Raw genomic sequence first — 22,022 nt, forward strand, 5'->3', positions numbered from 1 at the left:
GCTTTAAGTAATCTTTGAGTTTCTTTTGGGGAAGGAGAAGGAGGATCCACTGCAAGAATTCCACTCCAGTCTCCGGAGGAAGGGGCTTGGAGCGCAGATTCAGACTCCCAGAGCCCTTCCAAGTCAGCCTTTCTAGCTCACTAACAGAACTACCTCGTACCAAGGACGTTTTCTGTTCGTTCTTGAAACCTCCTTCTTCCTCACCGTACATTTGAGGGAACTGAAATCTCAGAAATTAAGTGAGTTGTCCAAGGGTACACAACTAGGAAGTAGATTTGAACCCACATCTTCTGAGTCGAAAGCCTGTGGCTTCTACTTTTAAAGTCCAGATAATTCCTTGACCTGGGCATCTGGTCCCTTCCTTGTGCTTTGATGGCGTTTGGGCCATTGGAGGGATAGTAATGACTGCTGGTTAGCGGGTAGCTGTCAGGTGCTAAATACATCACGTTTGTGAGGGAGTTTATTCCTTCCAGCCCCATGAAGCGAGCATGATCATCTCGTTTTGCCGATGAGGAAACAGGCTGAGATGTGTTAGATAACTTGCCTCCCTGGTGCGTGAGACCAGATTCACACCCCGTCTGGCAGACTCTAAACACTGAGGCTCTTCCGGAGGAAACCTACCCCACATGGGTGTCAGAGTCGTTTTTGAGGTCTTTAACTGCAACTGGATTCAAGCTGATTTTACAGTTGAAACCAGACCCTTCAGACGGGGAGGCAGGTCTGAGCCTGGTACGAGGGGGGATACAGTCCAAGGCAGCCTGTCTGCTGTCCTGCCATCTCTCTCCAGTACAAACCCCCCTCCGCCCCCCCCATCTCCCTCTAGATAAGAGCCAGCTCCTGGAGCCCCCATGCCTAGCCAGCCCCCTCCACAGCACCTTTGACTCTCCACTGGAGTAAGATTAAGTCTTTCATTTTCCTTTTGGGGGAGGAGAGGTGGCTGCTGGAGTTGGAAGGAGACAGGTTCTTCCAGTTTGTAAATGATTCTCTGGGTTTGGCTTGATACCTCTAAACAGTTCACCATTTTAGACAAAGAGGAGTTGGCAACTTGAAGAGTTGATTTACAGAAGTATTTCTCAAACCAGTGCATTCCCCAGGCACAAGTCTGCCCCACGTGAGGGATGCAGCACCCATTTCCACCTCTGCCAGGAGCCTCCTGGAGCTGGGCTCTGCCATCACACACCTCTCTCGCCCTTCCCGGCAACCCCACAAGGTGGAGATTATCGTGTCCTTTACAAAAGAAGAAACTGAGGTTCAGAGCCTCTGGACTCGTGTGAGGCCATGAGGGCAACCAGGGGCCAAACTGAGCTTTGGACTTGGGCTCCAATGGCCCTGAAGCCTGTGGCTTTCTCTGCACCACCGGCCCGTCCCCAGAAAGGACCGCAGGATAGCCACAGAATTCAAATAGTTGTGATCTCTGTCAGCAGCTGCATCCTTTGTTCGGTGCTGGGCACACAGTGGTTCCAAAGAAAGAGACCGAGGATGGTCCTTTGCTCTGAAAAGTGAACGAGTCTTGCTCTCCGTTTATGCTCTCTGGGTGGCAAGTCTTGTACGTGGGGGAGAGCCGAAACAGTAGGAGGCAGTGGTAACGTGAGCGATGCCGAAGTGAGCACTGCAGACATTTAAGGAACCCAGAGAGCCTCTGGGAGGGAATCCACGTCTCATCAGCACCTAGCAAAGCACAGGCCCAGCTCTCCTCATGTGTTCACTTTGCTGAGTTGCAGGGAACAGAGCTGCCAGGTCAGTGCCCCTGGAGGACAGAGGCCTGGCTAAGAGTAGAACTTGGCTGGAGCAGAGAATGTTCCTTCAGCCGAGCTCAGTGCTAGGCACACTGGAGGCTCATGGGGCAGAGGAGAGGAGGGGAGGGGTCCCATACTGTGGCTGGTGCCCCCTCGGCCAGCAGCATCTGGGTGTTTGCCAGCCGCTCCTGCAGGTGATACATCTGGGCGGCCGTCTAGCGTCCCTGTGTGTGTGTGTGTGTGTGTGTGTGTGTGCGCGCTTGCGCGCTGCTCTCTCCCGGGGCTCTCTAAGGGATCTCCCGGGCGGCTCTGGGAGGCGGCTCTGTTCACAGCCGCCTCCCTCTCCTATGCATCCCGCCCCCCTCTGCCCAGAGATTCCTCTTGGCCCGCTGCTCTGTCTCCTGAACCCCGCAGCCCACAGGAGAAGCCAGATCCCCTCCACAATCTGCCCTGGAAGCACCCATCACCCCTTGTGGTGAGTTTGGAACCTCCAGACGTCTTCAACTTGCTGTCATTCTGCAGCTGTCCTGGCTCTTTCCAGACTCGCACCAGTGTGGCATTTCTTTTGCCTAAGAAATTCTATTCCCCGGTCTCCTAATGAAAGTCACCTTCTTCCTCAAATTGTAGGATTTGAGCACCCCCCCCACCCCCCTGTGGCTCCTCTGGATACCTCTAGGCTCTGTTAGACCCCTCCTTATCTGGCTTCCATGCACCATGTTCATCTTTTTAAAGTGCTTGCCTGTTGTCTTATAATCAACTCTCTATACACCTGTCTTCCTCACAAGGCCCCGTCTCTGCATCCCCAGGACCTAGAGTGATGCATGGCTCTTGCTAGGCTCCAGTAATTGTTGCCGAATGAAGGAGTGAAGGATGAAGGAAGAAAATAAACACCATTGTCTGCTTTTAATATTGTAAGGCCAGCCCACAGTCCAAATGCACCCACAATAGTGTTTCTGTCTGGAGAGTGGGAAGCTGCCCAGCCCAAGGGCCTTGCCTCTGTGTTTGCTGACCTCCTCCTGCCAGGCCTCTGTCTGAGGGAGCTTGGTATGCTGTATCGTCTTGTTTACAGACCCTCTCAAGCCGTCCTGATAGCTGGGCGGCCCTAGTTCCTCCAGGCTGGTCTTTTTGCACTAGCTTTGGATTCTGGAAAAATAGCTATTGCTTTGGAAAATCGACCCTAACTTATTTTTGTTCCTTTGAAACTTGAATGACTTTCCTAAGAAATGCCTGAGGTTAGAGTGGTGCAGAGAGACAGGCCGATGGCCAAAACCCAGGCAAGCTATTTTCGTGTTGTGAATGAATACCCATCGCGTTTTTCCTTCCATCGGCCTGAACACTTGTTCCAAATAGCTCACAGCTTGGGCTCACAAAGCACAGACTCCTTTGGTACATGGGGTGGAGACCCACGTGTGTCTGTGTCTGTCTGTCTGACTGAGATGGATGCTGTGCTTGCAGCAGACACAAGGAATAGAGAGAAGTTTCGAGAAGTTGTCATTTGTCATCTGTATAGGGGAAAGACCTGCCCTCTGGTAACTAATGGAGGAAGACTTCCAAGTTTGGTGTTTAAGGATAGGTGGGAAGGCCACAAAATCTAGGGAGGCACGTGCTTTGAATGTTTTGCTCTGTGTGCTGTTACGTGGCTAGATACACTAATATCAGTCAACTCATTTACAACACCATGAATTAAAGGTTTTCAGTGGTGCTCACAGAATCTAGTGTGCTTCTCTGCTTTGTCCCTTGCCCTTTACTAGTTCCTATTTCTTGAACTATATGGCTCATAGTGAGATTGACCAGGTAATGCTGACATCAACCCAGGCATAGCTTTGAGCAATCTGTAGTTCTTTACAGCCCGCGAGAGGAGTAGGGTATTGGAGGGGGAGAAAGACTGCTAGCAAGACAGCATTGCCAGGTCAGAAGGGATGACTGTATATTTTCTGTAGATGGTTTATGTTTAGCATTAAGTATTTATGTTTAGTACGCTTAATATCCCAAAGGAATTTTAGTTTTCCCTCCCAGCGCCCATCCCCGGTACTCTGCCTGTGTTGCCGTGGTGCTCACCTCTGCTTCCACCTACCTTTGCAGGTGTGACGTGTCTCCAGATACTTGATGGTGTTGTCCTCTGACATCTCCATACCACTGCGCCACACAGCTCCTGAAACATGGGGGAAAACGAAGATGAGAAACAGAGCCAGGCCGGGCAGGTTTTCGAGAACTTTGTCCAGGCTTCCACGTGCAAAGGCACCCTCCAGGCCTTCAACATCCTCACACGACACCTGAACCTAGACCCTCTGGACCACAGGAACTTTTATTCCAAGCTCAAGTCCAAGGTGACCACCTGGAAGGCCAAAGCCCTGTGGTACAAACTGGACAAGCGTGGATCTCACAAGGAGTACAAGCGAGGGAGGTCCTGTATGAACACCAAGGTAAGGGAAAACCCTGGGATTTCTTACCCATGTGGGGTGTGTGGGTTGGCTTGGGAAGTGAGGCAGCTCTTGCCCTTCTGCTGATCTGAGGTTCTTAATAGTGTGGGGGGCGGTGTGAGCATTTTGCTTGGTTAAAGGTTTCCTTTGTCTGTACGAGCACAGCATGTCCTGTGTGGGACCTTCTGCCCTACTGTGGTGGCCTTAGCTACTCTCCCTGTGTCCTCTCCATGGCAGAGAGAAGAAAGGCATGCTCGTCTTTATCCTCCTACTATTACTGCTACTACTTCTAGTAGCTAGTTGCTCTAGTGCACACCGGGCACTTTGTAAGCATGGTCTCAGTGAACACCACCATGGTCCTTTGGACCATTTGAGAGCTCTGGAAACTGAGAAGTCGGTTATCTTGCCCAAGATCACACACCAAGGAGGCAGCCTTGGTCTGTCTGATTATAGAGCCTATGCCCTAAATTCTGTTCCCCTGGGAGCCACTGTTGTAGAAAGATCCCTTGACTTTTATTGGCTAAGAAATAAGTCTTTGGTCCTTACTGCCTTTTCCTCCCTCTCTCCCCCTTCTTCCCCCCACCCTCTTCCCCAGGATACATTTCTGTGCTCGGTCACGCTTGCAGTTAACCCCCCACAGGCTGATTACTCCCCCACCCCCAACTGACCACAGGCTACTTTGATGAACACGGCCTAAGTAAGCAGCGCATGACATCTCTTCTCTCTCTGCGATGCCCATTGCCTAATGGGCAGCCGGAAGTCAAGACTTTCCTGCTGGCCCCTGGGGGCTGTCAGCCCTGGGCCGTGGTCCAGACTGTATGTTTAGGTTAAAAGTGAGCGTGTTGTATTTAGACCTCACAGGAGGTAGCTCAGCCAGAGCCCTTGGAATTTTAGTTGGTGCCAATCCCAGAGAAGGGGATTGAACTCTCCATGGCGATCAGGACTGTTGTGTTTTTGTTTTGGTGATGAGGAGCTGTTAAGTGTACCGTGGGATACCGTGGGATACAGCCGCTTTCCCTTGCCCCTGGGGGACAGCTGCCAAAGCTCCTCCAAGTCCCAGGGCACGCTGACTTTATGGGGCATAGAAGAGCATTCCACCAGGCCAGAACTTGAGCCTGGAGCTCCAGCCGTCCAGGCAGTGCCTGCCCATAACCTGCCAAGGGGGTTAGCCCTTCAGAGCGGAGACGGAAGTATTAAAGAGAAAGGAGAGAAAGGAGTGTGACCCCCACTTAGCTGCTGTAACTTCCTGGTGGCTGGATCACTGGGAAGCTCTTCAGACTTGGAGAGGGGGTGTGCTGTTTGTTTTCAAAGCGCCACCCTCTTCAGTAACAGCATGTGGCGGCTTTCTTTTGAAAAGGTCCCATGGAAGTAGGTGGCCAGGCTGTGAGATGTTTTCTCAGGAAGGTTTTCAGAGACCTTATTCTATGAGGAAGTGCCATGGCCTCATGCACGCACGGTATCTGGCTTTTGAGAGGGCTCTCTTTCGGTGATCCAGGGATCTGAAGACAGATCTGCCGAGGGAGTGAGCCCGCGTGGGGGTTGGATGGAGGCTTGACCACCAGGAAGATGTGCTTTTTTTCAAAAATCACCCGTTGGTCATTTGTCTCGCTTGTCTGGCCACCCTTATTTTACAAGCTTTGATGGGTGGAGATAGAAGAGTCCTTGTGGACTCTTGTGGTCAGCACATCACCACTAGTGCCTGAGATACAAAGGGAAGGCACTAACATCTGTGGTTAGTGATGCAGAATTGAGAGTGCATCTTGCTCAGGAATTTTATGCCTTGTGGGAGGAGGAACAAAGACCTTTCACATGTGTGGTAGCCCATCTCCTAAAAACTACATAGATCCCGGAGCGTGGAACACATTTGAAAATGTGCTCTAAGTATGGCTTGGACTGTGTAAGATCACTTGAGATGCACACTTCAGAAACCCAGCTCAAAGCTAAACAAAAAAGGGAATCATTAACTTGTGTAAACAGGAAGGTCTGGACAGTCTTTCCCAGCCTGTCTCCTTCCATCTATGTCTTGGACATTTTGCTCTAGTTGGCTCCATTCTTCCCTCCTGTGAACAGATACTCTCCATGTTGGTGGCCTCTAGTTCATATCTTTATAGCTCTGTGACCCAAAGGCTAGACTCACTCTCCTCCTGCTCAATGTTGAATTAAAATCTCAGGGAAGGATTCTGATTGGCCAGTCTCTGGACCAATTATTGTGCCCAAACCAGGAGACCTGACTAGTGCCTTTGGCAGCCCTTTCAAGCATCGCATGATTGACATGAGGGAGGAGCAGTTTCCCAAGATCGCAGAGGTGTGAGATGGAGAAATAACAGGTGTCCTCTGTAGGGACTATTTATGTGCACTCTGGTTATCGTATAGTCTCTGTCCATATTGGATTCATGTGGATAGTTAATATTTGGCTCGGGGAGCCTAGAGCTTGTAGTCCTTGCTGTGAGTCAAACAAAACACAGAACGTGGCTCCTCCCTCTCTTCTAACATGAACAGACACTGTCTCATTCACACACCTCCTTTAGGTATCCTTGGGTGTAGTAGGTGTTGCTGAGCTTTAGCCAAACAAGAAATGTTGGGTATTAGCATGCACGTGGATGAGCATGAATGCTAAGACCTATAGCATGGTGGGGGGGAATCTGGTCTCAGGCCCATAGCCAAGCCCCTGGCTAGCCACAGTTAGAGTAGAAGTAAATGGAATTCAGCCAGAACCCTCATCTTTCCATTGTTGTGGACATCTCAGCACCACCTGAAGTGGAGCTGGGCTTTAGCATTTCACAGTCTTTTATCAGTAGCTTTCCATGTGCTGAGCACTGTGCTGCTGTTGTCACACCAGCAGTGAGTGAGTGTGAGTGTGTGTGTATGTATATATGTGTGTATGCAGGTATATTGGCAGTGGTGGTTGGGGGAGATTGACCAGCATCTGTTTGGAGAAGAAAGCCTCTGGCGGGTGCCAGGGAATAGAGGGAGAGGCCTGCAGTGTCACTTGAGCAGTGGCTTAGGTGTTAGCTGCATAATCTAACTTGGGACCATGGTTCATTATTGATTAGTTATGCGGGTTTTGTCAGGCACTTAGTAATTCTTTCCTTGGGTGTGACCTGTTTTGCTAAGGCTAGAGTGAACCAAGAATCATGCCAAATTAACTCTTTAAGGACTAATATTGGCTCTGTGTCAGGGTAGTACACTGATCAAATGTCCCATCTAATTGTGTAATGTTCCTGGGGGAAAACAGCCCAGAAGAAAAACCAAACAAAACAATACAACATTTGATACGGGAATTGCCATCATCACAAAATCATGAAGCCTTACATTTATTTTATATGTACCTAATGTCAGGAGGAAGTTGGGAGGATGTTGTGTATCATCTTTCCATTTGACAAGTGACATAGAGGGACTCAGGGACCTGAAGCTGTTGATCTGAAGCTAACAGGTGGCTTTGTCAGGATTTGAACTCTATTGATGGGTTTGCTCCAATATTCTTTTGTTCATTCATTCAGCAGGTGTTTCTAGTGCTCTGGGCCTTATTAGGCACCTGACATGAGAAGTGGCTCTGAGCCACTTCTCGGGAGACAGAAACATTATTTCTGTATTTATTAACTTACTTAGCCATTCATGAAGTGAATGATTATTGAGCAGCTTCTGTGTGCCAGGCACTTGCCTAGGTATCAGTCAGCCACAAACTAACTCTGTGGCCTTGGGCAGGCTACCTAAATCGCTGATCCTCAGTATCTCTGTAAAATGAAGATGGTAATGGTCTCTCTCTCACAGAGTTGCTGTGAGCACTAACTAAGGCAATCTTTGTCACATATTTAGAACACTGCCTGGTACATCATAAGCGATCAGCAAATGCTGAGCCATTGTTTTCATTAATATCCTAAGCGTATGAGACAATTGCATCCTCTGTTCTGCAGAAGTAGAGAAAAGCAATGACTGAGTCTGAATGGAGCAGTCTGGGAATCCTTCCTGGAAGAGAAGGTATGATTTGGAGCTTGGCATATGAGAAGAAGTTTGCCTTGCTGAGCGGAGGGCACACAAGGTGGACAACTATATTCCAGGAAGAGTGTGTTGCTGTGTAAGAGTAATGAAGGTGTGGGTGGGGAGAGAGGAGTGGGGAGAGGGTGAGATCCAGGGACAGCAGAATAGAGGTATGCAGGAGGACACCCGGAAAGAACAGCCTCCTGGGGCCAGGCTGTGTAGAGAGGGTCTCGTAGTCAAACAGAGGACCTGGGGCCCCACTCAGGATGACCAGATTCCCGATCCAGGGTTCTTTCTACAGAGGACCTGGGGCCCCACTCAGGATGACCAGATTCCCGATCCAGGGTTCTTTCTACCACCCTCCATGGGGTTGCTCAGTGATCGCAGATAACCCAATGAAGACCAGAAGGCATTTGTACATCATAAAAACATGTGTGCAGGAAATGACTCACGGACTCTTGTCACCAGCAGCAATGGGGCCCGCCTCTAACATGAAGACTGTTGGGTTATCTTGGGAGGAGGAAATGTCTGTATTTTTTGAGCATCCAGCAGGGTCACCGCTTACCTTTTGTTCCTCACCGTGACTCTTGCCCACCATGACCTTTGCCTCTGCAGGGGCTCCTCAGTGGGGTCGGCGGGGCGGGGTGGGGGGTCGCTAGCATGACGCCAGTGGCTCTGGAGTCCTAAACTCAACACAGCAGGAGGTAGGGAGGTAGGGAGGGAGGGGCAAGCTGGCAGGCAAGGTGTAGATAAGCCTATCTGACATTCCCGACCTCTGAAATCACCCACCACTGCTCTCAGAGCCGGGCTCCCCCGAGCTGCCTGGGGCACGTCAAGTACCACTCTGCCTAATATGGCCAGCAGCAGCTGGGCCAACAGAGCAAGAGGGTAGTCTTGGGGGTCTGCATTCCTATGGGGGAACTCTGGCTTTGTCCGCTTACCTGCAACGGCCTCCCAGTGCCACTGTGTTGGACAGGCTTTCCAGCCTAGGTTACGACAGGTTTGTGTTCATTCCTACACTTGTCACCACTGCCCCACATGGAGTTGGTGAGCTCACTTGTGAGCGTGTGCACTGGGCATTAGCTGCAAGCTCTAGTGAATCCAGGCCCCCACATATTACCCTGAGAAGAGCAGCTCTCTTTTTTGGCTGTCTTCATAAAAAGTGGTTAATTCAGGCTCCCTGGGGTTCACTTCATAAATACAGTTATAAATAAAAACTTCTTTGTCTTTTTGAGGGAAAAAAAAAACAAACAAAAAACCTAGTTTCCTTTAAAAAAAGAAATGTATGCTTATGATGAAAAAAAAAATCCAAGCAGAATGAGAACACATACTGTGGTAAGTGTATCATCCCCCCAGGTCCCAGCCTTAGTGGCAATCCTGGGACGTTCCCTATCTGCTTTTCCTAAAAGTCTCTACACGTGTGTGCACGTGGGTACGTGTGTGTGCACCTGGATGTATGCAACCCCTGCAACTTGTTTTATTGGAAAATGGTTTGTTTACATATTATGCACCTTTCTTTTTTCACTCAGATCTATTTTAGAGATTGTTTTATGTAAGTATGTGGGACTCTAACCCTTTTATTCTCATGGCTTCCCATCTCACAATTTGTTCAACTGCTTAGCTCATTCCGAGTCTCTTGCCATTTTAACTACTGCTGCAGCACGTTTTCTCACCCACATTCCATATACACACGAAAGCCTCTCTGTGGGATGGAGAGTTGAGGATTCTGATCCAAAGGGAGTGTGCATCACATTGAAAACATTATGGGCTTTGTGGCGTTCTCCCTGGAGGTTCTTCCAGAGGACACTCCCCACCGACAGTGCAGGAGAGGACCGAGAAGAGTCCTTCTCTGAAAGGGAGCTACCACAGCAGGATTTTGCCTACTGGGATCTCCTTGGCCTTGCTGAGTGGGCACTGGGATGGACACCCCCTGAATCCTGAACTCTGGGCTGGGTGGCCTTGGGCAGGGCCACTGAGTGAAAAGCAGTCCAGTAACGATAAGCAGGGACGGCTGCCACCTCTGTAACAATCACAGCCACACCACCAACGACTTCATTACTGCTATTAACATCCAACATCTGCATAGCACTTTATGTTGAAAAATAGTTGCAGATACGTGGTTTTCTTCAGAGGTTTGCTTTATCAGTGACGATGAATGTTCATTAAAAGGGGGAACAAATACAAGTTTATACTTTCCTCTTCAAACGTCATCAGATAACGGGAGCTTTTACAGCCCTAGCCCACGGAGGATGTATATTGCTTGTGCTGAACAGGGGCCCCTTCCTGGCCTAGCTAGCTTGTTCTCTGTGTGATTCAGTTCAAGCAAGCATCACCTCCTCCAGGGAGCCCTCTCTGAGCTCTTCTCCACTCCCTCTTCTCTTATTCCATTCTCAGTCTGGGTTTGGTGCCCTCTGGGGATCCCAGGCTCTGGTTCTATGAGATCTTGCTGATTGGTATCCCTCCTTGATTGTTTTTTGTGTCTCTGTCACTGTGGGCTCTGTGGCGACAGGGACATGCCTGGCTCATCCCCAGGTCTTAAGCACCCAGCTTATTTTTAAACCACATATCAGTAGAAAGATAGTGGCTAGAGGTTCACTGGCTATATTCTCTGATTCTCTAGGCCAGAGCTGTCTAGTAGAAATATAATGCAAGCCACATGTGTAATTTAAAATTTTTTCATAACAACATTTTAAAAGTACCAAAAATGATGAAATTGTATTAAGTCCTAAAATCCTGTATATATTTTACAGCTCATTTCCATTCAGATTAGCCACATTTCAAATGCTCAATAGTCACATGTGACTGGTAGCTGTTAAATTGTATAGTGCAGCCCTAGGCATTTCATCATACTTGCCATCTTGTAGTAGCAATATGGCTGCTGTAGCTCCAGCCATCACATCTGCTTCTAAGATGGGAAGAAGGGAGAAAGTACTCCTCTAGCTATAAACATTGCCTAATCATATAGGCAAAAGTGTTCCCAGAAACCCCATTAAAACCCCATGGGGGCAGAGTTGTTGTCTATACTGGGCTGATTCCCCAGGACTTAGATTAATGTCTGACAAATGGTAGGTATTTGTCATAGGTTAGATCTTCCAAAGCAGATGCTTGGAAGGTATTTGGAGTATAAGGTGTTCCTTAGCAATTAACACCTGTGAAAGGAGTGGGAGAGGAAGCAGGATTGGACAAAAGAAGACTGTGCCCAAGGGAACCAAATGCCTGCAGGTTCAAGCAATTGGTCCTTTCTTACTTTGCCTTTCAGCAAATGAGTTTTGCAGAAGACAAAAGGTGAGAGGCCACAGTTCTCTACATAACAAGTTTTACAGGTAGGGATACAAACAGTATACTGTATTAATGTAGTTATAGGAGCATACAGTAAGTTGTAAATGTAACAGTATAGACATACATTCTTCTGTGCATTCTTTTATATTACATAAAAGCTGTTCACCTTAAACTTCACTGCAGCTTCTTGGGAAGAAAACCCAAATATGTTCTAACTTCAGAGCCTGCTCAGAGCCTCCTGCTGTATGTACCATGTTTTATTGCCACCTGGCGTGCTCCCCACCTCCTCTTACGTGTCACAGTCTTAAGAGATATAAATACAGGATAGCAAGCTGTCACCAGACGTTTGTCCATGGGAGTTCAGCAGTGGGAAGATTTTTATTCTCGCAATTTTTCTCTAGGAGAGAGCTAAGTCTGGGAAACTTCCTTTATGTCCGAATCCAGGAAGCCAGCATGTCAGTCCTTACACCACAGTGGTCTGTTGCTCTTTCTAGCTTTAAGAAAGTGATCTCTTGCATTTACTTCTTTCCCCCATTCCTTATGCTTTTTTTTTTAAAGCTGTGGATATATATGAAATTTGCTATTTTGACTTTGTCATTTTACGTGTACAATTCAGTGACATAAATTACATTTACCATATTTCACCGTTTCCATTTCCAAAATTGTTCATCACCCCGGACAGAAACCCTGTACACACCAAATAGTAACTCCCCCCGCCTCCTGCCCCTGGTAACCTCTGATCTACATTCTGTCTCTATAAAACTTCTATTCTAGGTATATCAGATATAAATCATGTAATATTTGCTGTTTTGCATCTGGTCCTTGTCTCACTTAGCAGTGTTTCAAGGTTTGGCTCTGTCGTAGCAGGTATGAGAATCTGATCTTCTCTTTCTCTGTCTCTTTTTTTTGGTCAGATTTAATAATTTATTTAACCTGATGTATCAAATATATGATCATTTCAACATGTAATTATTATAAAAGTAATAAAAGGAATAACTTTTAGGAGTAAAAGTATGAAAGTTAGGAATAAAATAGTTTACATTTTTAACCTTAGCTTTCAAAATGTGTTTTATTCTGAGAGCACATCTCAATTTGAAGGCTAAATTTTGATCAGATACTTCATCTGTATTCAGATTCCGTAAAGTTTACAGTTGAGAGAGTAGACTCAGACAGGCAAGATATTGCAACGTCGCTTAAACGTTTTCCACTAGCTGAATTATGGTGAAACGTACATAACATTTACCCTAGTAACTGCTTTTAAGCGTACAGTTCAGTGACATTATGTACATTTACATTGTTATGCAACATCACACCATCCAGCTCCCCAACTCCCCCCCCACACCCGCTTTTTTTAATCATCCAAACTGAAACATCCTAAACTATACTCATTAACCAAGAGTTCTCCATTCTCTCCCAGCCCAGCCCCTGGCCACCACCATTCTGCTTTCTGCCTTTATGACTCTGACTACTCCAGGGGCCTTATGTAAGTGGAACCCTACAATACCTGTCCTTCTATGACTGGCTTATTTCGCTTTGCATAATGTCCTCAGGGTTCCTCTATGTGGTAACATGGGTCAGAATTCCCTTCCTCCTGAAGACCGAATAGTTCCACATTGTATGTGTAGAGACCACATTTTGTTCATTCATCCATCGATGAACACTTGGGTTGTTCCCTCTTCTGGCTGCTGGGAATACTGGCACAGTGAACCTATCGAGCTCCTATTTTTGGTTGTCCGGGGTATCTACCCAGCAGTAGAATTGTTGAGTCATATAGTAATTCTGCATTCTGCTTTTGAATAACAACCAGACTGTTTACACCTACTCATTGTTTTTAATTGCCATCCCTGAGTTAAATTTCCCACAATTATTAATACATTAAGGAAATCATTTTGAGTGTCTACTACATGCCAGGTACCAGCGATGCAGCAGTAAAGAGAACAGACAGAATTCCTGCCCTCTTGAAGTTTACATTCTTCTCAGTAGGAAGCAGAGAGAGAGAGAGAGAGAGAGTGAGTGAGTGTATGTGTTAGTGATAAGTGCTAGGGAGAAAATTAGAGAAGAAAGCAAGGTGAAGAGATGTGGGTTTCCAAGGAGAGGTGGGTTAAGGTTTTATGTAAGGATATGCTGGGAAGGCTTCTATGTGACAGTAATATTTGAGCAGAGAACTAAAGAAAACAAGAACATGAGTATGTAGGCTCTTAGAGGGAAAAGAATTCTAGACAAAGGAACAGCAGCAGTCATAGAGGTGCTGACAAGTGAAGGTGCTCAGTATGTTCTGGAAATAACAAGAAGAATGTAGAGGTTGGATGGCACCAGGTAGGGTCCAGGGAGGGGGCTGGGATGTGTGGACCATGAAACCTCTGGGAGGACTTTGCCTTTCACTCTGAGGACACAAAGCCATGGAAGGCTTTTGAGTGGAGAGTCACACGAAACTTCACCATGGAAGGGATGTGGAATCTGAGTGATACTGGAAGGGAAGGTAGACCGGTCTCTCAACTGTGAGGAGCAGCTGTCTCAGGTGTCAGGAATTTATTGTGTGTGCTTTCACCATAGACCAGCAGATGAGGGAAAGGCTAACACCAGCTTTGCTGCCCAGATTCGGGTAGACCTGGTCATTCTGACTGAAAGTCTTCTTAGAAGGAATGTTCACAGAACTCAACACTCAACAGTACCTAAGAAAAAGTATGTTCATTAATTTACTCCTTTACTCCCTCATTGAGTGACTGCTAAGTGCTGGCTCTCTATGCTGGACACCAGAAAGAAGGATGAGGACAGAGAAGACCCCTACATTTGCAGGCTTTTCCGTGTAGTTAGGAGAGAAGAGAAACACACAAAGATAATTTTATCATGTCACCCCAAGAAGGACCTTATGTTGTGGGTGTTGTGCTAGACTGAGGGAGAGGAGTTGATTCTAGACAGGGTGTCAGGGAGGTGTCATTTAAAGCTATGGTCTCTAGGTGAGAAGCAGTCAGCCAGGCAAAGAGAGGGTTGTTCAGAGAGGACAGCAAGTGCAAAGGCCCTGAGGTGGGAAAGCTCTCGGCTAGTTAGAAGAAGCAGCCAAGTCAGGGCTGTGATAAGCAAAGGGGATAGTGGTATGAGGGGAGGCAGGGGGTGGTAGCCAGGAGGTAGATCACTGAAGGGCCTTCCATGTGGTCTGTTTTAACAACATTTGGCTTTATTCTGAGTATTCTCTTTGACTGCTTACTAAGTATTACTGTTTACTAAGATGATGCTAAGAGCCATCATCTGACAGGGCTGAGATGAAATTATATGTGAAATATACTTAAGCACTTAAAGCACTTGTACCAGTTAGTTTCCTCCTCCTTGAAACTCTCTTATTACATATGTGACACAACTTTCTTGATTCATTTTTTGAAAGTCGTCTTCATGCTCTTTCTCTTTTTCCATAGGCATGCGAGGTATCCTTCGGCAGCCTGCGTCTGACTCCTTTTGCTTCTGCTGGGGGTGCTTTCTCGGGGAGGGGGGATCTTCCCTACACTCAGCTGTCCCTTCCCATGATGATGACTCTCTGGAGTCACTACCTTCTTGAGCCCCATGACCCCACTTGGGTACCTGAGGCTGTCTTTAGGACGCCCCTTGGGCACCTATAAACCAATTTCACCAGCTTCTTTCTGACACCCGCTCCTCTTCCCATTTCTTCGCTTCCCTTTGCCTTGCAGTGTCCTTCATGCCCATCCCCTGCCCTCCATTCCCACCTCCCCCACTTTGGTGGTAACAGCGATCTCTTACCTAGGTGGTCACAATCACCAGTCTCTCAACTTCCTTTTGCCTTTCTCTCTTTCCCAGGATAGCCCAGCTATCCACCCATCTTTCTGTGCCACAGATCTGAGTTTAGCTCTTTGCTCAAATCTGTGGCTCCCTGGTGCCTGCCATCCAGTCCCACCCACAGCTTGGCCTGGTGCCCTGGCTGATCGGCCCACTCCTCCCTCACCAGCCTGGGGTTCCAGAACTCCCTTCCTCTCCTAGCCATGCCATGCTCCTTGCTCCCCACCCCTTCCCCATCCTGCTCTGGCCAGTGTTTCCATATGTCTGATGCCCACCCCCTGGACCCTCTCCGCAGAGGCCCTCCACCTTTGCTGTTCCGGCAGCTGCCACCTTCCACCTCCGCCTCAGCCACCCCTTCCCAGGACCATGCCTAGGAGTTTGCCACCACCCAGAACTGCTCCACCTAAACTTATCTAATAGGCCACCCTCCCTGGTACCCTCCCCCAGCCCAGGTTCCTGTCCTCAACTGGCTCCTCCTTTGCCTGCCCTGCCATCAGCCTCGCATCTCCTTGCCTTCATTGGCTTTCCTATCTTGGGCCCCGAGTGCTGTCGTTGCAGTCATGTTCAGCAGTATCTCGCTGCCTGGACTGCGGGCTGACCCTGCCCTGGGAGATCTGCCTTGAACTTGCCCCGGTAGAGAAGGTAGCAGAGCAGACAGTCTCTGGACTGACTTAGGATAACTCCTTGCTGAGATACATGATACTCCCAGGACAGACTTTTAAGAAAGCCTCCCCTGGTTGTCTAACTTCCTCACTTTCTTCATCTCCCTCCCCATCCCTCTGCCCTTTTCCTTTAAGCAATAGTCTCTTCTCACAAGACTAATGCCATCAAATCTGTTTCTTCCTCCCTTCTCAACCAAATACTTGGAGAAGTTGATCTCTGGGCTCCTTGCTCCCGTGGCTTTACCTCCCTCCCATTCCAGCTTCCTTCCCACCATGCCAGTAGAGATGATTGTTTTCAGAGGCCCTGGGGGCCTCAGAGTTAGCCAAATTATGACAACTGTTGTATCCTTGCCTACTCCGTGACTTTTAGATGTTGGACATGGCAGGTCACTGTCTCCTTGAAACTCGTCTCTGTAGAGAGGAACCTAGGGGAAGTCCAGGAGCCCTGGTCACTGGGGGAGGGGAGAATGCTGGTTATGCTCCCTTGCACGGAGTCGTAAACCTAAGTACCACCAGGTCCCAAATTTTCCAGTGTTTTCATGCCTTCTTGGCAGGAAGGGTTGCCATAAAGAGCACATCATCAGCCCTTCTGCTGCCACTGCTGCTGAACTCAGCAACAGGTGTGGGCAGTGTGGGTTTATGATCCCTGCTAGTGCTGCAGGAGCCTCCTGTATTTCCTCTGCTCAGATTTGCCGCGGTGCTGCAGATCGTCCTGGGTGACTTGTCCTTTATTAGAGTTTAGTGATGCGTCACAATCGGATTAAATTTCTCTGCTCAGGAAGCAATTCTGCACCTAGCATCTCACTTGATTCTCCTCTAATTTTGTGAGGTAATAAGGGCTGGTTTTACCATCCCAACTTTGTAGATGCGGAAACGGAGGCTGAACCGCATTAAAGGGCTTGCCTAGAATTTTGTGGGATAAATGGAAGAATGCAAGAAAGTTCAGAGCCAGGGGTCCCAGACTGCAGTGCCCAGTTAACTGGCCTTTGCGTAAGGCCCTCACTTGGAGGCACTGACAGTGTCAGAAATGTGAAATCCATTGTACCTCCAACCGTACTATTTCTTCAACACTTACTATTGAATGTCAAAGATAGGGCATGGGAGAAGCTTGCTCAGACATAATTCTTACCTTTATTTATTTATTTATTAAGATTTTATTTATTTATTTGACAGAGAGAAATCACAAGTAAGCAGAGAGGCAGGCAGAGAGAGAGGAGGAAGCAGGCTCCCTGCTGAGCAGAAAGCCCGATGTGGGGCTCGAACCCAGGACCTGGGATCATGACCTGAGCCGAAGGCAGCGGCTTAACCCACTGAGCCACCCAGGCGCTCCTCTTACCTTTATTTTCAAAAGAAATCCTGTCTGGGGGCGTCTGGTTTCCTCACTCAGTTGACCAATGGGCTGTTGGATTCAGCTCAGGTCATGATCTCAGGGTCATGGGATCGAGCCCCCACGGGGCCCTGTGCTCAGTTCGGAGTCCACTTAAGATTCTCTCTCTCCCTTTCCCTCTGCTCATCCCTCTGCTTGCATGCACCATTAATAAATAAATAAATAAAGTCTTAAAAAAAAAAAAGAAATCCTGTCAAAGATATTTAAGGTGTTAGTTAATATTAACTTGTATGTAAGCATTCATGGTTTTAGAATTTCACATTTGAGTGTTTACTTACTAGATGTTCTCAGTTTACCTTCTAGTACCATGAAGCTCTTTTGACAGACATAGTAGTTTGAAATTTGGGGTTAAAGATGGCATTTGCAGACTTATATCAGCTTTAGCATCCAATTTTTTTGTTTTATTTGCACAAATAAAAAAATAAAGGGTTTCAGGTAAAAGGGTTTTTTTTTTTTTTAAGATTTTTATTTATTCATTTGACAGAGAACACAAGTAGGCAGAGAGGCAGGCAGAGAGAGAGGAGGGAGCAGGCTCCCCGCTGAGCAGAGAGCCCGACGTGGGACCCGATCCCAGGACCCTGGGATCATGACCTGAGCCGAAGGCAGAGGCTTTAATCCCCTGAGCCACCCAGGCGCCCCAGGTAAAAGGGTTTTTAACAGCTTGTATTGCAGTCTCTCCAATTACATTAATCCAGTAACTCAAACATAGAGTGTAGGTAGTTCTAACTTTAAGATTGAACTTGGTGGAGCGCCTGAGTGACTCAGCGGGTTAAAGCCTCTGTCTTCGGCTCAGGTCATGATCTCAGGGTCCTGGGATGGAGTCCTGCATCGGGCTCTCTGCTTGGCGGGGAGCCTGCTTCCCCCTCTCTCTCTGCTTGCCTCTCTGACTACTTGTGATCTCTCTCTCTGTGTCAAATAAATAAATTTAAAAAAATATATTAAAAAAAAAAGATTCGACTTGGAAACCCAAATTTTCTGGTCTGTAAAATGAAGGTAATATTATCCCCTTCGAAGAGTTGTTGTAGGAAATGCATCCGCTTAGATGAGCGCCCGCAGTGTTGTGAGCATTCAGTAAATGCAAACTTATTATTTTGCCGTATGGGTTTGAGGAAAAGGTTTACAGGTGTCCCCTGTGCTGGGGATTCATGGCAGTGCTGCTCTGCTCCATGATGTTTTGGGTTTGTTTTGTTTGTTTTTTTCTCAGAGCAGCTTTAGCTTCACAGCAAAATTAAGGGGAAGGTACAGAGATCTCCCACATACCCCTTACCTCCCCCAGGCACAGCCTCCCCCATGGTCCTCAACCCCTACCAGACTGGTAGATTTATAACGACTGACAAGCCTGCACGCATCCACCCTCCTCACCCAAAGTCCATATTTACCTCCGGGTTCATTCTTGGTGTAGTTCATTCTGTGGGTTTAAATGGTGATGTCCCGTGTCCATCATTATGATACCATACAGAATATTTTCATGTCCTCAAAGTCCTCTGTGCTCTGACTGTTCATTCCTCTCTCCACCTTCCCAGCCACTGGCAACCCTGGTCTTTTTAAGCGTCTCCACTGTTTTTTGACATTGTTTTCCAAAGTGTCACATGGTTGGAACCATTATAGTATGTAGCCTTTTCCCATCAACTTCTTCGACTCAGTGATATGCGTTTAAGTCTCCTCCCTGCCTTTTCCTGGCCTTATAGCCCTTTCTTTTGGGGGCTGAATCATTGTCCATCGTCAGAATGTAGCAGAGTTGATCCATTCACCTACTGAATGGACATTTTGGTTGCTTCCAAGTTTTGGCAATTATGAATAAAGCTGCTGTAAACATCCCTGTGCGGGTCTTTGTATGGACAGAAGTTTTCAGCTTCGTTGGGCAAATACCAAGGAGCCCCGATGGCTCGTTGGTCATATGGTTAGGGTATGCTTAGTTCTGTAAGAAGCTGTCAGACCGTCACCCGAAGTGGCTGTACCAATTTGCAATTCCTCCAGCAATGAGTGTGGTTCCTGTCTCCAACCTCATCAGCACTTGGTGTTCTGGATTTTGGCCCCTTGAATAGCCATATAGTGGCATCTCATTATGGTTTTGCTAGCATTTAATTTGCATTTCCTTAATGACATGTGATGACGAGTATCTTTTCATGTGTTTACTTGCCACCTGTTATGTTGTGAGGCCTGCTTCATCTTCAGGAGTCTGTGAACTTGGATGGCAGACAATTTTTTATTTTCACTCACCTCTAACTGAAATGTAGCATGGTCCCCAGTCATGAATGTGGGCAGCAGGCCTACGTGAGTAGTGCCTGTGACTTGATCATCAATAGAAATCACAGATGTTTCCATTTGTCCTCTTGCTTCTTATGGGCTCCTCAGACTCTCATTTACACTTACTGTTTGGAAATCACATAAGGTATTAGATCTGTGGGTAGATCATATTATTTAATATATTATTAGATATGTTCAATGTGTTAGCATTTTGTTTTGTGCATTTCAAGATGTTATTCTAAGAAGCTGTCTGTGGGCTTCCCCAGGTTACCAGAGTGACTCATGCATATATAGAGGACCCCTGGTCCGATGAAACAGAGCCAGAATCTAGGGGTCAGGAGCTGTGTGGGGTCTGCCAGTGCACGGCAGCAGAGCATGCTGGGAAGACTCAGGTCAGATCTCAGCTCCTTCACTTATTAGTTTGTGACCCTCAGTCTGTCACTTGAGTGGCTTGAGTCCCAGTTTCCTCTTCTCTAAAACAGCAATGTTAAAACATACCTTACCAGTTTTAGCACCACATAAAGAATCATTGCTAGCACAAAGGAAGTCCTCAAAAGCATACATTTCTCTCTCCCTCCCTACTCTGCTCTGTCTCCTCTTCTGTGATATGCAAGGTTTTAGCAGATGGCCTCTTCAAGACCTCTTCTCAATGTGGTGTAACTCTGTGGCTTTCTTTTAATTAAGGCCAGACCAGGTGGTCCATTGTTCAAGTCAGAGCTGGTGTCTTAATGCCCTGTGGGAATGCCAGGCTCCTTTCCTGGAGCAGCAGTGAGAACTACAGGCTCTCAGACCTTTTCTGGCCCTTACTCTGTCCACCTTGGCTTTCTCTGGCTCACCTCCAGGCTGACTCACAGGTTGGGAACGCGTAGGCTGATCTCCCTGGCATGCCTGTGATAGGGCCTTTGGTGTAGCATGTTCTAAGAGCAATGCCTACACTTTGTGTCTGGAACAGCTGATAGCAGGCCTGGGAAAACCATTAATCAGTGTCCTCGGTGGCTCTGGAGACCCTCGGCTGCTCTCACTGCTTCTCTGTCTGTTGTTTCAAGCCAACTGTTCTTAGATGGAAAAATGTAGCCTATTGTTATCTTGGTGATAAGGTGCTAAAGTGACAGAATGCTTCATTATGCAGGAAGTTGGTGTAGGGGGAGAGGTGGCTAGATGCCATCATGACTCCATATCCTCCTTTTTTGTTTTTCTTAATTAAGCACTGAATCAAAAAAGGCTTTGTGGTCACAGAGTTCAGATGACATGTATTGTGGTTTTAATTTCTGTTGTTTAACTGTTCTGGGCTTTGGAACCATATTCTGTTCTAACTCAATTTGCAGAGTAGGTGAAGATGCATGGCGTGCCTGCTGAACATGGCACTATTTGTTAAAAAGGCTGCGGAGTCTCGGCCTGATGGGCGCCCATTTGGAATACCCTAGGGGAAGATCTCAGTCCATACTCTGCATGTCCTGCTCCCTGTTCCAGCCCGAACACAGAGCCATGTGGGAAGAGCAGAGAGCTCTCCAGTGCTTAAAAAGTGGATTTTGAAAAACAAACAAAACCTTGCCCACGCAGGGATGAAGCAGAGGTTAGATATGGTGCCTTTTTTGGCTCAGTTGAATAACAGACTAGAAAGAGCTCTGTAAGCCAGCCTTAGTTCCGTTGATAGAGGTCTGTAAATTTGTCAAGAGGACAATATGCTGTCTGTATTGAGTCAACTTAATGACTATCATTTGTAAATCTTTGCAATTTATAAAGCCCTTTTCACATGTATTCTCTGTGTGTGTGTGTGTGTGTGTGTGTGAGTACCACATGTAACCTTCCCCTTTAAGGTTATTATATTAACAACACACACTCTTCATTCTGCTTGTTACATAGTGGACACCACACAGGTTGGCTTACAGTCTCTGGGCCTCGGTTTTACCCACCTGCACAGTGAGGATGACATCTCCTGTTAGGGGAGATGGTGTGAAGGAATGTGCCCCTCCCTGGTTCAGGTGCCTGGTGGGAGCGCCGGGAGCAGGGGCTGCGTTGACAGTTCAGGGGTGCCCAGCACAGCTGGTGGAACTCCAGATGTCAGCTAAGGGGAGGTGCTCTTCTGGAACTATCCACTCAGAGGGTGGGAGGTGCCACTTCCTGGAGGCAGGCAGGCGGAGAGGTGCAGGCTCCAAGTCCTGGTGGGCTTCTGACCTGCCTACCCAGGCTGCCCTCCAGACCTGGTTCTCAAGGATATCTGACGGGACCCCTGGTCCACCATCATGCTAATTCTCATCAAAGAGGGCCTCTGAGTGCTGATCTGTGTTTCTCCCCAAGAGTTTGAAGGGCAGTGCCCCAGTTTCTGTGAAGTGGAGGTGGACAGCACTCTCCTGCTCCCGCCTGAGGCCCGGGGCTGGTCGTCCCATCTCCATGAGCTCGGCCATCCCTTCTCTGTGGGGATATGCCTCTCTGCTTGTCCCTTTCCGTTTGTCTTCTCTATGCTCTTCCTGCCACCTTGCCTTTCACGTGCCTTCTTCCCTTCCTCGGTCCACAGAGCTGTTTGCTT

The 22,022-nt window shown here is 47.6% G+C and overlaps 1 protein-coding gene across 11 annotated transcripts in view; it reads left to right on the forward strand.

The window, feature by feature from the left end:
- MICAL2 (microtubule associated monooxygenase, calponin and LIM domain containing 2) overlaps positions 1–22,022 on the forward strand; it is a 216,382-nt gene that overhangs the window by 44,701 nt on the left and 149,659 nt on the right. For all 11 annotated transcript variants that reach the window (XR_007120831.1, XM_047690499.1, XM_047690500.1 and 8 more), the window contains exon 3: positions 3,819–4,159. Coding sequence is in view for 10 of the 11 variants with exons in the window: in XM_047690499.1 (XP_047546455.1) it covers positions 3,896–4,159 (264 nt within the window). In the remaining variant the exon portion in view is untranslated. The remainder of the gene's footprint in view (positions 1–3,818; positions 4,160–22,022) is intronic.

This window comes from Lutra lutra, chromosome 10 (genome assembly GCF_902655055.1).
Source record: "Lutra lutra chromosome 10, mLutLut1.2, whole genome shotgun sequence".
Lineage (NCBI taxonomy): Eukaryota > Metazoa > Chordata > Mammalia > Carnivora > Mustelidae > Lutra > Lutra lutra.